Source organism: Pagrus major, chromosome 13, assembly GCF_040436345.1.
Source record: "Pagrus major chromosome 13, Pma_NU_1.0".
NCBI lineage: Eukaryota > Metazoa > Chordata > Actinopteri > Spariformes > Sparidae > Pagrus > Pagrus major.
The window spans coordinates 7,347,288-7,368,099 of NC_133227.1; the positions used below are offsets into that span (position 1 = coordinate 7,347,288).

The following is a 20,812-nucleotide window of genomic DNA, read 5'->3' on the forward strand; positions in this document are numbered from 1 at the left end:
TGTGGCTGCTGTTAGCTAGTTAGCTCAATCAGAAGTGCAGATGGTGATCTGAGCATGGAAGTGTTGGTGTTCACGGTGCTAGCACAATGGCTTTGGACTGGAACGGGCCAGGGCTAGCTGGTTAGCATGCTAACATCAGTAGATATCTCTGCAACACAATAAAGACGTCACAATGTCAAAACTGCCATTTCTTCATATTCTGTCAATAATTTTAGATACATTTTAATGTTTTCAACTAAAATTCTTGCGTATTGCACTTTTAAGGAGGCTAAAATGCACCTTGGTACTTAGGGTAAAGTTTGAAGTCATTATGCGTGACACATCTTATATTACATTGTAGAGATTAAACGGCAATGAATCCAAAGTAACTGATAGAAATAACATCTTTAATAAATTAAGTCAAAAATGACAGTCATTCCCTTCCACTTCTATCTATGCTTGTATTACATAATGTATAAATCATACATATGCAACATTTATTATGTTAGACAGCACTGGAAAGGCCCAGAAGCAGTGTGAGTAGTGCAGGTTGCAGACAGGTTAGTGTTTTCATCTACATACATACAGTACAGTCCTGGCTCAGTACAATCAGTGCAGAGCTACTCTCTCATCTCTCAGCTGGAGGTTAGTATATACGGAGAAGCACCTTTTCTTTTACAGTCAACAGGCTGTTTGTTCATGTGTAGATTCTCACACACTTCTTTATGCTGGCAAAAAAGAAAAGATGCACACACAATCAAACACACAATAACTTACTCATACACGCAGTTTTAAGGATCATACTGGCATACTTCAGCATCATTTCATCCATTTTAACATTTCTGCCGACCACTTCTTTTTTAGATTGATCCTTTAGGCTTTGTGTTAGCTTACAGACACTGGCCTGAGATAAGTGAACATTTGACAAATGTTTTTGAAATTGCCCTCAAAAGCCCTCAAATTCAAGATTTAGGAGACAGATGCATTTTGAGCTATGCTTAATCAAACCAAAATCTAAAACAGGAGGCCAATATGGACAAATTTGGTCATTTCTATTGCATATCCCAAGCAGATTTCCTGTTTCTGTAAGTTGATTTTCAAATGATACTGGCCTGAACACCAATGGCTGCTTGGAAAATAGCAAACAATTACAAACAATTGTGTGCTTTAGAAAATGGCCGGCAGAAAGGTCAGGTGAAACACTACTATCTGTCAATATAGTCTATATACATTAAGTTACTCTATGACTACCTACAGTAAAAAAACTTGTATTTATTTTCAGTTTTCAGTACAGTACAGTACGCTCTTCTCTTTTCTGTTTCCACTGTCCCGAGGGTGATGTGCAATCTGGCTTCAGGGGGACAGGAAAACATCTCCAGTCTTCAGGAAAATGTTCATCCATTTTTCCTTTTTTAATCCTATTTTATCAAAAAACATCACCTCAGTTTTGAGAGGTAGGTTGCATCGTTTTATGGAAACATTTTGGGCTTCAACACCCAAACAATCCACGATACTCAGGGAAGCGTTTTAGTGAGGCTGATAAAACTTGGAAGATCAAGTCAAGCCGCTGAAACACATCTCTGGATGGATGTCCTGACAGTGAGTTGTAATTCCAGCAAGGGTTAGTAGAGGACTATCCCACATTGACGCCGAGACCCACTTGTAGCTTATCTCCTCTGTGATTCACAAAGGCACCCATGATCAGGGTGGCAGGGAGCGGAGTCAGACGCTTCTCCAACACACCTCCTATTATACACCGACTGTTTATCATACCTGGATACACACACAAAAAATGTGTCATTTACTGAATGTTTTCTTAATAGTTCTCACTGAGCAAGTCGCAGAACAAAAATTACCTCGAAAGACCATGTTGGCCTCTGGGAGTTCCATCTGGTACCCAAATGAGGTTGTGGTCTCCTGCGTCCTGGTGCTGGCTTCAAACTCAACCCCGACTTGGATCTGGTCAACACAAACACACGTGAATGCACATTTTCAATATGCACCTTAAGAAAATGGTGTGTTTATACAGTATTGTGGTATTTGCTGTACCTGTTTGTTGGCTCTGTGATAGTAGCTAGCGTGGGCACCTCCTTTCCCAGCATTTAGAGTCGCCACCCAGTTTGGTCCTGAATGAGGAGTGACAGAAAAAAGGTGAACTGCTGCTGCTGCTACATCAAACAAAACAGATCAGAAAATACATCAGCTCAACTGAATCAATTGATTAAAGGTACAGTATGTAAGAGTTGGCCACCTGTTGATTACATACTCCAAACAAATAGGGGGCAGCATATCCTCAAAGTAAATGCTGCTAATTGTAGCTGCTGATTTGCTAGCTGTGTTGTTGGACTGAGAGATCGATGTCTGTGGCAGTGACTCACTTTCACCTCTTGAGGTCAAATGGTATTATAAGACAGAAAGGCTGCAGCTAGCTTGTTAGCATGCTTTCTTCAATAGATATATCTGCAACCCAACACAGATGTCTTTGACATAATGACAAAACTGTTATTTCTTCAGATTCTGTTTTTTAATGTTTTAAACTAAATTTCTTGCATATTGCTCCTTTACGGCAGATTTACAATTGAACACAAAATCTCACTTGAGTACTGTCCAGCCAAAGTAAGAATTCCTCCTTCCTCTGCTCGGCCCCGATGGTAAACCAGCTCCCCTCCTAACACCAGCCCAGATGACACACTCTGTAGGAAGTGTGCCACAAGGATAACTGCCCAAAAGAAACAAAGATACATGACAGTGTCAACAACAAACAAAAAATATCCCGATAATGTATTTTGTTGCTAAACTGACAGTTGTATTCAATGAAAAACTTTAGAGAAAAAACACACAAAAAAAATCCCAATTGGGAAAATATCAGCACTAAAAAGAACATTTCACTCATTGCAATAGTAATGTTTTCTAATATGGTTGGATAATGATAGCATGCAAACATAGTGATGCATCCATATCAGGGAGTACTGATGACTGTTAATCTGAGTGTTACTCTGGTGAGGCTCTTATTATTCCACCTGTCATGTCTTACCCGACTCTCTGAGGATGTCTGGGTTGGCTACTGTCACAGCAGCAGTGAAGTCGTTCCCTCTGTACTCCGTTTCAAACTGCCACGTAACAAACTGGGACTGCTGAGTCTAAAAATAATCAGCCATTCAAACATTAAGGTGATGCAGCAAACAGCATTCATTTTGTGACACGTACAGCGACAGAGACTGAACATGGGATTGGATAGGTTGATTTAGGAAAAGAGACAGACATCAGGATCTCACCTGGAACACTGTTCTGGCTCGTACACGCTCAGTGAGATGCAGCAGAGCGTGAGCATTCAGACTACCTGAGGAGTCCATCTCGCCAATCAGCGCTGGGGCATCCTAAAATGTGAAGATGCAACCAGTCAACTCAAAAATGCAGCAGCTGCAACATTACTGACAAAGCTGTGGTAACATATTTGTTATGTGATGATTCGTGCTTGACCTTGTCCTTGCTGTAATCATCAGACTGCAGATGCTCCACGTGGAATCGATAGTACGAAGGACTAACAGCACTGAGGTGGAGAGCGTGACTGACCTGGGAGCAAAGCCATACATCATGTTAAAGACAAGGCATTAGAAGTTGTTAAGATCTACACCCTTATAGGTCTGGGCTTAAAATAATGCTGAGATATTTGTAGGATATATCGTAACACACGATATATATTTCTATATTGTGAAATCTCCTCAAAATCCCACCTTAAACACTACGACTTGGCGACAAAATCAAATATCACAATATTCCTGACCAAATACTTCAACAGTACTGTAGGAACGATGACTGGTGCTTTCACAAAATATTAACACAATGACATTTTTGATAATCATTAATTATGTGGATATAATGACTTAGTGGGTCGAGGCGAGTATTAGAACAGGTAGAACAGTTTGATGAGTTCAGAAAAAGACATAATGATATAACGATATCCCAAATCTAAGACAATATATACAGACTCATATCACAGTAACAATATACTGTATATCCTATGAATTGCCCAGACTTGGACCCTTATTATCTTAGCATGAAACTACTTGTTTGAATGTGAATTCATGCGAGGGGAAAAGTCACCTTGAAGAAGCTGCTAAGAGTTTTATTGAGGATCATCTTGACTCCCTCAATCTGTTGAGGGAACACATCTGGGGAGAAAAGGGGAAAAACAGTCAGATCAAAAACATTCACATGTACTTCACTGTAATCATCTGATTACTCCCCACTTAACCCATGCTCAATAGAGTCTTAATTTCTCAGATTAAGGGATTATGTGTAACTACCTCTTTCTAGAGAAACATTATTTCCGGGTGACGATGAAATGTAATTGTAAAAATACACTTTTACACATTATTTTGGGAGAGCAAACTGCAGCACATGGACCTTCAAGATAAACAGTTGTAGCCTTAATTCAAGAAGATGTTGGCTTTTATGCCACATTCAGATCATTAACCGTGGTGTATGCACTCCACGGTTCTTGCTTTTTAGCCAGACATACCCTTGCAGCTCCTGTGGAGGGAGTGAAAGCTGCCTGGGTTGGGTAGGCGGCCATCTCTCCTCTCCCAGCGTGGTGGACTGTCCCAGTGAGCAGGGTGTGCGTCCCAGCGAGAAGGAGGGGGGTCCGTGGAGAAAGGCCAGTTCTGATGGCCTGGACCGGAAGACAAAGCCAGAACGCTGCCCATGTGGGCACAACACTTCCTACAGAGACAAAAAGGGACAAATGAGAGATTAATAAAGATGCCATGATCTATTATGTATCTCAACCTGTGCCACCTCATTCAAAGCCAGACTCTGTTCTATATGACATTACATTACTTATTAATGTACAGCAGCCAAATGGCCAAACAGAGCCCAGACATGAATGTTCTAACTATGAATAATATAAAATAAATGTATAGTATAAAAAAACCTACTCTCACAGTTATAGAAGAAGTAAATGACATTAAAGATGCAAACAAAATTAAGAATACAGACTTATAGTTTTAAAATTAATTTAGCTAGTTCCTTAAACGTGTTTCTATTGTATTAAAAAAATACTATAAAAAATAGTTGCAAGTGTAATTAAGACTATGTGCATCATACGAGGCTGTCTGTTGTTTTCATGTGCAGGTGCAGTACTCCCGTTAGCTAGCATGACCTTAGCATCAGCAAAAACAGACAGATATGTGTGCTTGTTCTTTAACTACCCACTTCCGTTGTTGTCAAGAGGCCTTAAAATCCAAAGCGGAACTGAGAATGGCACATCAGAAAAACTGTCAGGTGAAATCTTTAGAGATAAACTACTAGTGCCAGAAGACAATTGATGCTGAGATCAACTGATGCTGCAGATAGCTCCCTCCTCCAGATGTGATGCGCCACCCTGCAAATGTGTCCCCCTCGAAACCACGACGGGGAATCCTGTTGGTCTGACAAACTACGCTTTTACATTTACATGCAAACAACTCAATTGTATTATTAAAATAACAAGAATTTCACTTAAAATTAGTTTTAGTTACATTAGTTTTGTTGTTTTGGGGCTTTGGGAGCGCGGCTAACTAGCGTCACGTTTACTGGGTTTTGTTTCCCGTCGGACTACTGTATCTGCAACACCGCGTTCAACGCAAGCTGCTACAGGTGAGATAATACTGTTCGGCTTTCATGTGCTTTAACGTCAGAGAGCAGGAGAAGGTCATCGCTTTTATTCTACATCACAGTCAATACAGGTCCTGTTATTCAGCCGAACCAACAAGATACGGACAGAACTCACTAAAATATGAATTTCCTACGATCATTTTAGACCGCGAAGAAGAGAGGAGGTGGTCACTGTCGCTCCCACGCGTCTCTTCCTTACGGATTAATAGCTGAAAGGAGGAGAAGATTTCGTGACGATCTCAGGAAACTTGAGTTTTTGTGTGCACCCCTCGTTTCCAGTTGGACTGGACATGTCTCCTTCACGGTCCATATTGCTGGTGGGAGAAGGGAACTTCTCATTCTCTGCCTCTGTGAGCCACTCTGACACAGAGACCAGCGTAACGGCCACCTGCCTGCAGCATCAGGAGGAGGCACTGCGGCATGAAGGTGCAGCCGGTAACATCCAGACCATCAAGGACGCAGGTACGAGTCTATAAATGCTTATATATGTGTGTATCTATCTATCTATCTATCTATCTATCTATCTATCTATCTATCTATCTATATATATACTTATATACACACACACACACACATATATATATATATATATATATATATATATATATATATATATATATATATACATATATATATATATATATATATATATATATATACTGCACTGTATTTTGTGCGACTTCACAAAAAAAAAAAAAACTCTTTCTTTCTAATGTGTTTATGTAGGTGGAGCGGTGGTTTTTGGGGTGGACTGCAGAAAGCTGGGGGAATGTGCCTCCCTCCAGGGCCGTGTGTTTGACCGTGTGGTGTTCAACTTCCCTCACTGCGGGAGAAAGAGTGGCGTCAAGAAGAACAGAGAACTTCTCAAAAACTTCTTCCTCAGGTATATCTGCCTCCTACCACAGGGTCAGAATTTTAACAAGATTCGTTAAAAGTTCCTTTTGACTAATAATCAAAAATGGTTTGACATTAAAGGATAAGTTCACCCAAAAATGAAAATAGAGTCATCATCTACTCACCCTCATGCCAATGGAGAATCGGGTGTAGTCCACAAAACATTTCTGGAGCTTTGCAGAAAAAAAACAGGATTGCAGCATTCTCCTGAACAACTGAAGTAGATGGGGACTTGTTTTGGTCAAGCTCATGCACCCACTGCAGATGTGATTCATGCTAACACTTTTAGCTTAGCAGCTACAGTGGAGATATCAGCTTTAAAAAGGGTGTAAATAATGTCTTTTCAATTTAATTTGGGATCTAGGGGCTTCCAGAAATTTGGACTGTGTGAGCTGTATGGAGCCATTTAATTTTTTTTTCTGTTGTTTTAAAACAAGTCCCCATCTACTTCATTTGTTTAGGAAAATGCTGCAGTGCTATTTTGCTGTGAAGCTCCAGAAATGTTTTATGGACTATGAAACTTTACTCGACTTCCCATCTGCATGGGGGTGAGGAGATAATGACTGAAATTTCATTTTTGAGTGAACTTTAAAACTCCTTTAAAACTCAACTGAAGGTCAACTCTGCGCCTTAAGCAGCATCTTCATCAGAATGTAGAGTTTGGTCAGTTTTGGCTTTTCCTTCTCTCTTTGGTCAAATGATTACAAATATATATTTAATTTTTGTCCAACTTTACTAATTTTTAAACCATTATTTGAAAAAACCCATTGTGGCACAGTTGGGTATTCTTACTTTTCTCAAGAAACCCTTTCACCATCAGATTTATGACACTTAATATTTCTGTTTAGCCCAATAACTACAAATAATGAACAGAAGTAGATTTTATCCTGAGTTTTGTTTCTTTTACCAAAGTTTGTCTGTAGCACGTACTCAGTATCTAAAAGTTGGCGTTTGATGCTTCTTCTTTGATCAGACAATTCAGTTTTAGATGATTTATTTTTTTAAACGTGCACTACGTAGTTTTGGGAAAGAAATTTTAATCAGAAGAGAACTTCATTGACTAATTTTGTTATGCCTAAACGCAAATAAATACACTCTCTTTGTTTTCATGACTGACTAAACAAACTGACCTTAAAGGACAACACAATTTCATACGGTTTCACTTTGTTTATATGTGGCAGACCCTGCCACCTTTCTAGCTTCAAGCAGTGTTCTGGGGACCTTATTTTCCTCTGAGAACAGCTTGTTTATTCAGTTATGAAAAAGATACATATTTCTGAGTTTGTATTATTACCTCATTAATATTTTAAATATTAAAATTCTCAGTTTGAATGTCTTCTCCAAAACTACATAGTGCCCCTTTAAGTTTTCTTATTTAAGTTCTTTTATGACTGCTTGTAGGCACCCGACTGGTGAATACTTGTGTTTGATTATTGTGTCTCCAGTTGTGTTCAGGTGTTGGCTGAAGATGGGGAGGTTCATGTATCCTTGTGCAACGGACAGGGTGGGACACCAGCGGACCACCCGCAGCGAGAGTGGCACAACAGCTGGCAGGTGGTTTCCATGGCAGCAGAGGCCCACCTGATCCTCACTGACGTTCATCCTTTTGAAAGTGAGAAATTGCAGAGATACAAGTGCACTGGATACAGGTAAGGAGTAAAGGTGAGTGTGTATAAGTAGAGGAAGCCCTTTGTCTAATGTGTGTTTGCATGCTGACGCTGTCTAATGATGGTATTGCTGCTGCACAGGAGCCAGGATAAGGGCTTTCATGTGGAGAAAGCTTTGCTCCATGTGTTCACTCGCAGCCTCCCCTACACCCCTGCTCAGATACTTAAAGTGGAGGAGGCTGTTGAAGGGGAGAACGTCCAGTACAACATACCAGCCGAGCTCAGTGATTACATATTCAGGTACAGCAGCACAGAGACCCTCATGTTGTTTCAGTAATAAGCCACCAACGCAAAAAAAAAAGAAGTTACATAACCACATGCCTGCTGTCTCCTCTCTTTTATCAGGGGATTTCTCTGCTCAGGAGCTGTCCACCCTGTCAAGTTAGTGCAAGATTTTCTTCTTGAAGGACTGGCAGAGAAGTGGTCGGTCTCTATGAAGACTGACACCATTCCCTTCCTCCTCACGGCCAAACAGCTGCGGTCTTGCTGTCATGACGTGGACAGCACAAACTGCTACTGGATCCAGCTGCTTCAGAAAGACCTCAACTCTGACACTCTTGCCTCTACAGACAAAGCAAAAGATCCGTTGATGTTTTTGGACAGTCGGGGATGCACAGACACACCAGACACTCCATCAGCCGCATATGTCGCTTCAGAGAAAATGGACAGGGTGAGGAGAAAAGGAACTGAGAGCTTAAAGTCTGCGTGCTCTCTTGATGTAGATCCTGAAGGGGAAAGTGGTCTTTATGTGCTGCGGCCATCACTGCTCCCTCAGATGGAAGAGCTTCTAACTAAAAAAGAAGAGTTGATTATCAATGCAGATGGTCGTGGGGAGAATGAGGGGAATAATACAAGTGTTGGAGCTGAAGGACGTAAGGATGAGGGTCCTTGTGGCAGCTGTAATGGTGTTAACAGCTTGTTATTTGGCATTAGTGGTGTAGTGTTCAGGAACGTGTCCGTCAACCTCTGGGCTCTGCCTTCCTTTCACGAGCTTCTCCTCAGGGGTGTTTTCCCGTCAGAATGTGAGCCAATCAGATTGCTTGGACAAAGGCTGAAAACGCTGCTGGCTCCCTACGGGGTCTCCCTGGTCACAGAACAGAGAGGTCTGCGTCTGATTGCACAGCCGATGGGTTTAGTTGGAAGGGTGTTTGCAGGGGATGCAAGCGACAACGTTAGTCACATCAACGTCACAGTGTCCCTAAATTTGGACCTCCTCGCCGTGCTCCTGTTCTCACTCCCCGACTGGCGGCTGCTGTGGTCACATGACCCTCGCTTTTTAAACCAGTTTACACTCCGCCCGCCGCCGGGGAAACCTTTCCACCCATTCTCCCTGTTCCCCGAACACATCAGCTTCGACATCAGCTTCTGGACAGGGCCGACGTGGGAGGACAAGAAGTTCCACGCTGTGGTCCGAGAGGCCAGTCATGGGACCGTGGAGCAAGTGAAACGCATTGACGCGTTCTCGCATCCTGACCTGAGCCAGACCAGTTACTGCTACAGACTCACCTACCACTCACACACACATGCCCTGTCACACACACAAGCCCTCCAGTTTCATAAAAACCTGGAGTCCTTACTCTCCTCTCGGTTGCATGTCACAATCAGGTAGCAACATCTGAATTGTAACTTCTAAACAAATAAGCATCTAATCTGCAAAACAGTAGTTGAACAGTGTTTATAATATTTGAGGCATTGCTCACTGTAGTGTGTATGTGATCAAATGTCTGTGTATTGTTGTGTTTTAATTATCATGCAATAAACTTGTTCAACATACTGTATTATTATGGTCTATTTAACATAACTGTAAAATGGTAAAATCCACATACAGTACATGCTGTGGTAAAGAATGAAAGCAATATTTTGTAATAAAACAGCCCTGAAATCAATCATCTGATTTCATCAGAGTGCGGAAATATGTCTACATGTCTAATCTACAGTATAACAATGCATCATATGTAATCTTATGTTTAATTTGTAAAATCAAAGTAACTAGTAACTGTAGCAGTTAAGTAAATGTAGTGTAAAAACTGCAATATTTGCATATGAAATGTAGTGTAGTAGAAGTATGCTATCAAGTAGCATAAAATGGATTCAGATAAGTAAAGTACAAGTGCCTCAAAATTGTACTTAAGTACAGTAGGCCCTACTTGAATAATTGTAGGCCTGCTGTATATTTTCCTATAAATACAGCAGGTTTTTAAAGGAAAGCTCAATCTCAATCATTTGTTTTTTAAACTGTCCATAATGAGCCCATCGGTGCTGTGAAATGGAGTGAAATGCTAAAACAGTGGGCTACTTTTCAAAACGTGGTGGTTACCCACAACTCAACTGAGCCATTGAGTGACATCACTGGAGGCAATTTATCAGATCACATGCGGCTTCCTCTGGAGCCATAAAAAGACTCTCTACTAGTATTTATCATATGCAGTAGTATTCCACAAGACCTGTGCAGAGACTTTAATGTGTAAAATTGGTGACGTTAGCCTTTAAAGGTGCACTATGTATTTTTGGGGAAGAAATTTTATTCAGATGAAAAAAGATCTTTATTGACTGATTTGCCTAAACAAACTAAATAAACACACTCTCTTTGTTTTCATGAATGAATAAACAAAAATGAACTTAAAGTACAACGCAATGTCATACTGTTTTACTTTGTTTATACGTGGCGGACCCTGCCACCTCTCTAGCTTCAAGCAGTGTTCTAGGGACCATATTCTCCTCTGAGAACAGCTTGTTTATTCAGTTATGTGAACAATAAATACATCTGAGTTTGTATTATTACCTCATTAACACTGTAAATATTAAAATTCTGAGTTTGAATTCCTTCTCCAAAACTACATAGTGCCCCTTTAAGTGTCAGCCCTCCTAAGGCATAAGGTTTGTGCGATGAGAGCTGTCGATAACCGGACAGTGGCGAGCATGAACGAAGTCCGACTCGGGAGCAGCGTCGGAAAACATGGCGGCCAAGGCGCTCCGGCAGCGCACCAGGCGAGGCAGCAGGCAAGATGCAAACAACGTGAACGTCCCCGCCGAGGCTCGGCCACCGAAAGAGGAGAAAGGCGCCGATGACAGTAAAATCACAGAGACTCGGCAAGAGTGAGTATGAGCCGGGAGAAGCGACGGTAGACTCTCCAGTGCTGTGAGCTCCATCCCCGGTCTGACTGACAGGCTGAGCACGGGAAGCTAGCTAGCTAGCCACTTTGATACGTTGAGCAAGTTTCGATCATGACAACACGATAACAACGACCGATAACGTCCACACAACAACCCACAGGACTGCGTGTTAGCAGTAGTTTGAACTATAGTGACTGTGAAGCTGTGTTTCCGCCCCGGTAGCTAACTAGTTTCATCGTTTATGTTTTCACAGAGCAGCGTATCGCAGTGTGGGTTACCTGGTCAGCTTCATTCATTCAGCCGTCACATTTATGACAGACGACCAGTCACGAGTGGGTCAACTCAGGCCCAGCACGGACACTCAGGTTCATGTTCAACCAGTGATTGGTGCTGCTGATACGATGCTGGAGTCCTTTGAGTGTTTTTTTTGTAAGGTGACGTGTCATAACAAAACGTTACGTGAGGATCAATGCTAAGCTGCAGCTGAGACGACTAATCTAAGTAATCTGATGATGGGTGTGAGCAGGAGGAACACTGCCAGACACGAGGAGGAGTGTTGGTTTACTATAAACACTCATGAAGTGGTCCTAAAACAGTACCAAGCACACAGCTGTCCACACCTGGGAGAATATTAAAATGAGCACTGATAATGTAATGTCAGTAAGGTGTTATTGCTCATTGTAAACACACCACTGGAAGCTAGAGATGATCGAGCTCCTGATTTAGTTTGAAAGGATTCAGAGATGTTTTTGTCACAAACAGTACACAATGCATTGTTCAGTACAGTATGGTACTCTTATGACTGTGCTAAATGACTAGAGTTGAAACTAATGATACAAAAAAATCAAGATCAAAATATATAAATGTATGAACATTTTTTAAATGCAAATGCAATTTTATCCATAACTGAATAAACAAGCTGTTCTCAGAGGAAAATAAGGTCCCCAGAACACTGTTTGAAGCTAGAAAGGTGGCAGGGTCTGCCACTTATAAACAAAGTGAAACAGTATGAAATTGTGTTGTCCTGTAAGGTCAGTTTGTTTATGCAATCATGAGAACAAAGAGTTTGTTTATTTAGTTTGTTTAGACATACAAAAAAAATCAGTCAATGAAGATCCTTTTCGTCTGATTAAAATTTCTTCCTCAGATCTACATAGTGCACCTTTAAAGAGAATGGTGTCAGTCTAATCAGACTTTTCATTAAGATCAATGCATTATTCCTTGAGAAATTAACGAAAATGTCAAAAGTGCCCTGTTTTGCAATGTTCAAGAAAGTGAGAAAAAATGTCCTGGATCTGCACCAAAAGTTAATGGGATCTATTCTGGGCTGACACCCACTCTCCATCCAAGTTTAGAGGAAATCCGTTCAGCAGTTTTTGTGTAATCCTGCTGACAAACCAACCAGCCACAAACAGACACGGGCGAAACCACAACCTCCTTGGTGGAGATAACAAAGCTTCGGATGATAAAATTACTGACTAATCATAATCATGTAGGTCAGAAAGAACAAGGCACGAGGATGATTAAAAAGTAGAACAATCACTCAAGACAGCTATGAAAGTGAAATAACAATTCGATGTGAAAACAGACAACAAGCTGACCGCTCACTGTTGAGGACAATGGTGCAGCTTTATAATATATGATTAATTTCAATAAGCCTTTGAAACAGTTCAAATGTGTTTTCTCTGTGGGGCAGTCTTTCAATCCTCCAGTGATAAGGGCTTGTCTTTTCTTTGCTGTGAGCTGACATTTACTTTGTGTTCCACCAAACACTTAATTTTTGTAATTAAGGGCGTATTAATCAGTCAGCTCTGAAATAATTACCGTAACTGGGGTCTTAATTGGTGTCTATTAGAAGCAGGTGCACTGGAAACATCAACCAGCTATATGTATTAAAACACACAGAGACCAGCTCATTAGGTTGTCTGCTCCAGATACTGTAGCTTATTAGCCTGTTTAAGATCAAGATGATTTTCTATTAAACATGCACAAAGCAGACATGATGCACTATTTAAATCCACTGAGGTGTAGTGTAAGAACCCAGCATTCTGATGTTGTTTAATACATGTGGATGCTGACATGGATCTTAATGAATGTATATATTAATGTAGGTGTGTTTGTTTGTTTGTTTGTTTTAGGTCAATAAGTCGAGGAGGGCAGGTGTGGGCTCCAGAAGGTTCAACTGCATTCAAATGCCTGCTCTCCGCACGTTTCTGTGCAGCTTTGCTCAGCAACATCTCAGACTGTGATGAGACCTTCAACTACTGGGAGCCTGTGAGTACTACTGCTACTACTTTTAGCAATTTTAGACACTTCTCATGTGTGTATTTCTGTAGCTGTTCATGTACTGTATACTGTATGATTGTTATCATGACTGTTTTGACAGATGCACTACCTGCTGTACGGCACAGGGATGCAAACATGGGAATATTCTCCGCTGTACGCCATCAGGTCTTACGCTTACTTATGGCTACATGCTCTTCCTGCTTGTTTGCATGCCCACGTTCTACAGACAAACAAGGTAACTATTCCAGACTTGCTGTCATTTTAATGTTTGTTGTTATTGTTGACATTTTTTAAAAGACTTCAGCCGACCTACGGCATAATTAGCAGCTCTTCTTTGTTCACCATTTTCTCTTTTGTTATAAGAGAACTGTGTTTACCTTAAAAGTGCAATATGTAAGAATTAGCCTTCTGTCGAATTCATATTCCAAGCATATGACCAGAGTAATGAATCGTGACCCTAAAACCAAAAGTCCAGATAGATTGAAAAATAGATTTGGAGAATCTTGTGAGCCCTACTAAAAATACGTAATTTAAATCTGGAAATATTGCTTAAATGTTCGTACATGTGGCCATCCAGAACCGTACATGGATACACACATGCACACACATGCACACACATGCACACACATCATTATACTGGAATATTTGCAGGAGCTTCAGACTTGTGTTATGATTGTGTTGCAGGTGTTGGTGTTCTACTTTGTACGATGTGTCTTGGCATTCTCCTGCTGTGTCTGCGAACTCTATTTCTACAAGTGAGTTCACACACTGAGTTGTTCGGCTTACACATTTTGATCGTATAGTAATCTATATGTGTATGTATATATGATTTGGTTTATGTTTGTAACACAGGGCAGTTTGTAAGAAGTTCGGTTTGCATGTGGGCCGTCTCATGTTGGCATTCCTCGTCCTGAGCACGGGGATGTTCTGCTCGTCTGCAGGTTGGTCAGATTTCTTTCTCTGTTGTCTTTTCTAACCATTATTGACAATTTTATCATACATTCACTTTCATATTTGACTCAAATACCAGCCCTCCCAAATAATTTATTACAGAGCGTCATATTTCCTCTCCTCTTTATCGCAAAATCGACACACTGATCAAAATGTGTATGTGTGCAGTAGACATTTTAGAAGGAGCTCTTCATATTTCTGTGACATGTTTGCTGTCATGGATAATTTTTTTGTGATCCATCGTCTTCTTTTTTTCTCTCTCTTCAGCATTCCTGCCTTCCTCTTTCTGCATGTACACGACTCTGGTTGCCATGACGGGCTGGTTTCAGGACTCAACACCGTTAGCCATCATGGGTGTGGCTGCCGGTGCCATCGTTGGATGGCCGTTCTCTGCTCTGATTGGGTAGTGTCTTAAACTAAAATGTGTCTCTGTCAGTGATATGTTTCCAAGATGGACCTTTCCGAAATGCATTATGCTTAATAAGGCTTTGGTTTATTTTCTCTGCAGGATTCCGATTGCCTTCGACCTGCTGGTGTTAAAGAGGGAGTGGAAAAGTTTTATCACCTGGTCAGCTGTTGCTCTGATCCTGCTGCTGGTGAGACTATTTTTAAAAAATACATTCAAACAAATAACTGTTAACATTATATATTACAGGACAAAGGTGCATGACAGTGTCTGCACACACCTTCATTATTAATGCAGGAGGATATCAGGACATCACACTGTGTCATAGAGAAAATGACATACCATAGTCATTGTAAATACGCAGACTCTCTGTATAAATGTTTTTGTAATTCTTCAAGAATTATATGAATGTACAAGCAGCATGTGTGTTCACTTTCCGCTCTGTTTATCCCGTGTCTCTTTCTCAGGTACCTCTAGTGGCCGTGGACTCTTTCTTTTATGGAAAACTGGTCGTTGCTCCACTCAACATTCTACTGTATAATGTCTTCACGCCACATGGACCAGATCTTTATGGTAATATACATGGGCACACACCATTTTTTATCATGTGGCAAATGATCAGTCATTAAAAACAGAATTCTAAGGGTCATACGCTTCCCCATAATCTAATAGAGATTATTATTATGTTTTGTTTTGTCGTGATGTTTTATGCATGCATATTTGGATATTACTTATAGATTGTTCGGCTGATGGAGCAAATTGATCTTAAATGAAAATATGAACAATTTAAAGCTGCACTGTTGTTATTGGACACTAGAGGGCATACCATCATCAACACTAATCATATCAAACCCTCTGAAGTGAGCTAATAGGTTGGCCACAGACACAATGATTAAATGACCTTTGGGCTTTTGTCCGCACCATCTTTATTCAAGGTTTAATCTGTTATAGCAAATTCTATGAACCATCCGCTCTGTGGATTTTCAATTTTAAGTAACTATTGCAATAGCTGTACTGTAATGATGATTGTGTTTTTATGATCGGCTGTATGTCTTTTGTGTTGTTTGATTTCCAGGTACAGAGCCTTGGCATTTCTACTTTGTAAATGGGATCCTGAACTTTAACCTGGTGTTTGCTCTGGCACTGTTATCTCTGCCCCTCACTGCTCTCATGGAGACACTGTTACATAGATTCAATGGTGAGGACTGTTCAAGCTTTTTGCTTTATTTAGAATAATGTACAAACAATCGTTCATACCAGGAACAGAGAAAAACAGACAGAAATAATAAAAATAGTAAATAAATAAATGCATTGGTGACAAGACTTTTTTGATAATGTTGATCGGCTTTCCTCAGGCAAATAATCTGAGAAAATATCAGTTACTGAAGTGCTTTTCTTATAGTTTGAAATGCTCAGTGTCCCGGTGAAACAGATAGTTACAGTCATGTAGGCCAAAAAAAGACGTATGAACAAACATCAGGAAGTGTGCCAAATTGCTCTGAGTTTCTATTATGATGCAGAACGATGATGTGCTCCCACACAACCCTGCGCTATTCTTCGCAACGCCTGATTTGCTCTGAATACATCCTAAGTCGTCTGCCTCAGCAGAACAGTATGCGTGATAATAATAAGTGGTGATGACGCACTCGGGTTCTTTCATCTTATTGTCTTGTTGCTCTTGTGTTTGCATTCATCAGCACAGGTGCAACAAGTTTTTTTGGAAACAGATTAAATGCTGATATGATGTCAAATCACTATTTATATCCTGTACAGACATCTTCTCAGTGTAGGCATTTGAAGTAAAAAGTTGTGGCAAAAACAGGAAATCAATCTAATCTAATACATGTTCAAAGGTTCATTTTTGCTTTGTTAATTTCCAAAGCCGCTCCTCTTGTGATTTCATGTGTGCGCGTGTGTTTTCTGCAGTGCAGAACCTGGGCCGTCCATACTGGCTGACTCTGTCTCCCATGTATCTGTGGATGTTGGTTTTCTTCACCAGACCTCATAAAGAAGAGCGTTTTCTCTTTCCCATCTACCCTCTCATCTGCCTCTGCGGGGCAGTAGCCCTCTCCTCTCTACAGGTGTGTTTTAGCTTTCATAGAAAAACAGTCTGTGTCATTTGGCTTCATTTGTATCCGGCCCCTTTTGGTCGTAAACGTGCATAAAAAATGAAGTTTTTCACAGATTTATTTCATTTCCTGCAGAAATGCTACCACTTCCTGTTTCAGCGGTACCGATTGGAGCACTACACGGTCTCTTCCAACTGGCTGGCTCTGAGCGCAGTCGTGGTCTTCACAGTGTTGTCACTGTCTCGCTCTGTCGCCCTCTTCAGAGGTATGTGTACCCACAGACACTGTTCTCTTAAATCATTGGTTCTCAGGATTCTTCTGGGCATTCACACCTTCAGACACCAAATAGAAGTACACACCCCCATCCCACAATTTTTATCAGTCATTAACAATGATAAGGGAAGTAACTACAATGATTCAAGTTAAAGTTTAGTGAAATAAATGTCAGCATGGGACAATATGAGATTGTATCGTGAATTGCAATAAAAAACACATAATTGCGCATATTCTCACGAGTGACTTGTAAATGCTGTCTAGCTGGCTCATGTGTGTGTTTCCTGATTAGTGAGAATGCTGATTCTATTTGGCTAATACTACTTATACTTTGGCTACTTCAGCGATGCTTTCAGACTCAGTTCAGCTGTCAGCATTCTCATTGTGTTTTTCGCTGGAAATACAATTTTGTAGTTCATTTTGAATTGCTACAAGGGGGAGCCAGCCCACATCTTTTCAGTCATGCCAAAATCCTGTGGCTGAAGGCTTAACTTGCCCATTGTATCCCCCACAGACAAAGTTAAACCAGATGTGTGGAAATACTATAGATTTCAAACTAAAGAATGACAGGGAGACGAGGTGCCCACATGTAGAACCCGACAGTGGAAGGTTTCTGCCTGCGAACCAACACCTTCAATTTTGCACTCCCATCTCTGTGACCACCATTCAGCTCTGTTCTCCAAACAGTTAGTTGATTGCTTGTCTTTTAATAACAAGGATGTTCACTAAAGAAAGTTGTGTCCTATCTGTATTGCGATAAATGTATTTGTTTCTTAACAAAGTTTAATGTGAGTTCTACGCATAATTTGAGGATATCAGTTATTTTGGCGAGTGATGACATGTCATTTTCATATCTTTCAATGCCCAGTTTTCCTACGTGAATCATATTCATTCACCTTAGTTTCATATAGGCATGCGACAATTTTAGTATTTCATCGAGCAATATCCTGTCCAACATAATTGTGATGTACGATATTATTCCACTAATCATCAAAATATTCTTCAACTCTTAAAATGACATTAAATCATACTGAAATCACTTAAACCCTTACATTTAGTTAGGAAGCAAATATGTTTAGCACATTACAGTGAGGAAAAACATCTTATTTGTGAAAAACAAACAATCAAAGAATCTTAAATAAGTAATCATAAATCATAAGGTCTGCCTGCACAAATAAAGGATGAATATACAGTATGGTGCTTACCTCATCTCTCAATTGTTCTTTAGTTTGGAGTCTTTAGTATTTACACACATCCGATTTAACTTGCGCAAGCCCTGCTGCCAGCCTTTGTGACAGGCTTAGGCATTTCAAATTAATTTAGGAAACCAATACAGGACTGAACATCTGTGAGGTAGACGGCTTTATCATGTCATTCATGTGAGGATATTCACGATTGTTCCAATAATGAAAATCCACCATAAGCAACTTTCACTACATATTTCTTCCACGGTGATCCTTCCCTGCAGTAACCCCAGTTTGAGGACCATAGAGCTACGTGGCAGCTGCACATGGAGTTTGCCTTTGATAATTAAAGATAAATACAATGACATGTTTTTCATGTACCCTGCTGAAAGAGTGAGAAAGCCGGAGGGGGAAGGAGGGAGAGAAAGTGAAAGAAAGAGAGTGCACAGGAAAGAAACTGCCCCTCACCTGTTGTGTATATTTTCTTCATGGCTGTGACATATTCTACATATACAGACATGAAAACACTTAAAACTACTGTCGCAGTAGAAATAGGCAAGACTCCGAATCTCTAGATCACACGACGCAGCAGCCACGCTTGACACAGGCGTGAGAAGCGCATCTCATGCATCCAGTGTGAACGGTCTTACCTGTTAACATGGACACCAAAATTAAAAGCGAGAGGTAACGCCACGCAGCAGCGCTGCACACACATCCAGTGTGTCCAGCCTGTAAGCATGCAATAAAAGAAACAATTCAAGAAGGATGAAGTTTGTATTTTCTTTGTCTACAGGCTACCACGCCCCTCTGGACCTGTACCCAGAGTTCCATCGCATCGCCAAGGATCCGACTCTTCACGCAGTCCCTGAAGGCAGGCCTGTTAGTGTGTGTGTGGGCAAAGAGTGGTACCGCTTCCCAAGCAGCTTCCTCCTACCGCACAAGTCAGTATGCAGGATTTCCACACAGGTCTTCAATGTCTAATAAAAAAGTATGGAAGGTGTGTTTTATCATTTTTTGGCAGGACTGTGACTTTCTGATTGTTTTTCTTCATAATTTCCAGCTGGCAACTACACTTCATTCAGTCTGAGTTTAAAGGGCAGCTGCCTCAGCCATACGACTCTGGTCCTCTGGCCACACAGATCATCCCGGCTCATATGAACGACCAGAACCTGGAGGAGCCAACCAGATACGTGAGTCACTCACACACACGTGCACGTTAGTTGACATGTGGACGCTGTAGTTAGTAGTAGTTGCATTGTAATTGTGAAATTAATGCTCCGGGCAGGTGGACTTGCGGCAGTGCCACTACCTAGTAGACCTGGACACAGATGAAGAGACGTTACTCGAGCCACGTTATTCAGCCAGCAAAGAGGAGTGGAACATCATCGCCTATAAGCCTTTCCTTCAAGCATCAAGGTACTTACACAGAAATAGAAAATAAATAATGCTTACGAAATCTTCTAAAAGATTGAAGAAAAGAGAGAAAAAATAGCATCCTCGACATTTTTTGCACTTAAGAAGTAATTTAATAAAACTGTATAAAAAATGAATAACAACCTACTTTCTTGCAAAGGCTTAAAAGTGAGTGATGGCGTCTTTTTAATGAAACATTTTTCCCTCTCAGGTCATCTCCTCTCTTAAGAGCATTCTACATCCCATTTATATCGGACCAGCACACCACCTACAGGCGCTACGTCATCTTGAAACCCCGGCGGCAAAAGCAGCCTCGTAAGCGGACCCATGGCTGACCTTTGACCTGGCCCTGTGTAGAAAATCCTAACAACAGAAATCAATCACTTCCCCTCGAAACAGCTGGTTGTGTGAGTGTGACTGTTGGACATGTGAGCATGTGATTTGAAGTATTTGTCTCATGAATCATTTGAAGATATCGGACCCTTTAAGGACATTATGTCTGCTTTTGGAAGTGTGTGTGAAGAGAAATTGTTTGTATATAAGTGTATGTCAACATTTTATCTCTTGTTTGTGTGTGTGTTTGTGTAAATGAATGTCTTACAGTGGATGCACACTACAAGATTTCATATGTATGTAACCCAGAACAGGCTGTTAGACACAAATATAAATGTTTTCTTTTCTTACTTGACTTGAAATTGTGGCCTGAATGGAAGAATTCCTCTGAATAATTCATCTAAGAAATCTTGTAGTGTTTGTTTGTCCACACTTGAACAGTATCTCATTGTGTGCTCTGTCGGGTGTGAGTGTCGGAGATGAATGAAAGCGTGGGTGTGTTATTAATTTAACTCGGAATGTTAATAAAAAACGACCGACTGCGAATACAATCATCCTGTTTCTTTATTGAGAATGTAAAATCACTGC

At 40.7% G+C, this 20,812-nt stretch overlaps 3 protein-coding genes across 3 annotated transcripts; 2 read left to right on the forward strand and 1 right to left on the reverse strand.

Annotated features, from left to right (window-relative positions):
* Positions 1 to 365: 365 nt before the first annotated feature.
* Positions 366 to 5,343, reverse strand: LOC141007364 (mitochondrial import receptor subunit TOM40B). Its single transcript, XM_073479720.1, has 10 exons — positions 5,194 to 5,343; positions 4,502 to 4,701; positions 4,084 to 4,151; positions 3,460 to 3,552; positions 3,255 to 3,356; positions 3,014 to 3,119; positions 2,576 to 2,698; positions 2,029 to 2,105; positions 1,836 to 1,938; positions 366 to 1,752 (listed from the first exon to the last, which is right to left on the reverse strand). Exons 2-10 carry the CDS (start codon positions 4,683 to 4,685, stop codon positions 1,613 to 1,615), a joined length of 996 nt encoding a protein of 331 aa, XP_073335821.1. The 5' UTR covers positions 4,686 to 4,701; positions 5,194 to 5,343; the 3' UTR covers positions 366 to 1,612.
* Positions 5,344 to 5,590: 247 nt separating this feature from the next.
* Positions 5,591 to 10,077, forward strand: fdxacb1 (ferredoxin-fold anticodon binding domain containing 1). Its single transcript, XM_073479465.1, has 6 exons — positions 5,591 to 5,616; positions 5,780 to 6,096; positions 6,361 to 6,517; positions 7,974 to 8,177; positions 8,277 to 8,435; positions 8,541 to 10,077. Exons 2-6 carry the CDS (start codon positions 5,925 to 5,927, stop codon positions 9,802 to 9,804), a joined length of 1,956 nt encoding a protein of 651 aa, XP_073335566.1. The 5' UTR covers positions 5,591 to 5,616; positions 5,780 to 5,924; the 3' UTR covers positions 9,805 to 10,077.
* A 1,042-nt stretch (positions 10,078 to 11,119) lies between these two features.
* alg9 (ALG9 alpha-1,2-mannosyltransferase) lies at positions 11,120 to 20,775 on the forward strand. The gene is made up of 15 exons (XM_073479771.1): positions 11,120 to 11,291; positions 13,448 to 13,583; positions 13,696 to 13,830; positions 14,280 to 14,350; positions 14,448 to 14,536; positions 14,814 to 14,949; positions 15,055 to 15,142; positions 15,420 to 15,525; positions 16,028 to 16,150; positions 16,879 to 17,033; positions 17,157 to 17,286; positions 19,272 to 19,419; positions 19,539 to 19,668; positions 19,764 to 19,894; positions 20,103 to 20,775. Exons 1-15 carry the CDS (start codon positions 11,152 to 11,154, stop codon positions 20,224 to 20,226), a joined length of 1,842 nt encoding a protein of 613 aa, XP_073335872.1. The 5' UTR covers positions 11,120 to 11,151; the 3' UTR covers positions 20,227 to 20,775.
* The last annotated feature ends 37 nt before the right edge of the window (positions 20,776 to 20,812 follow it).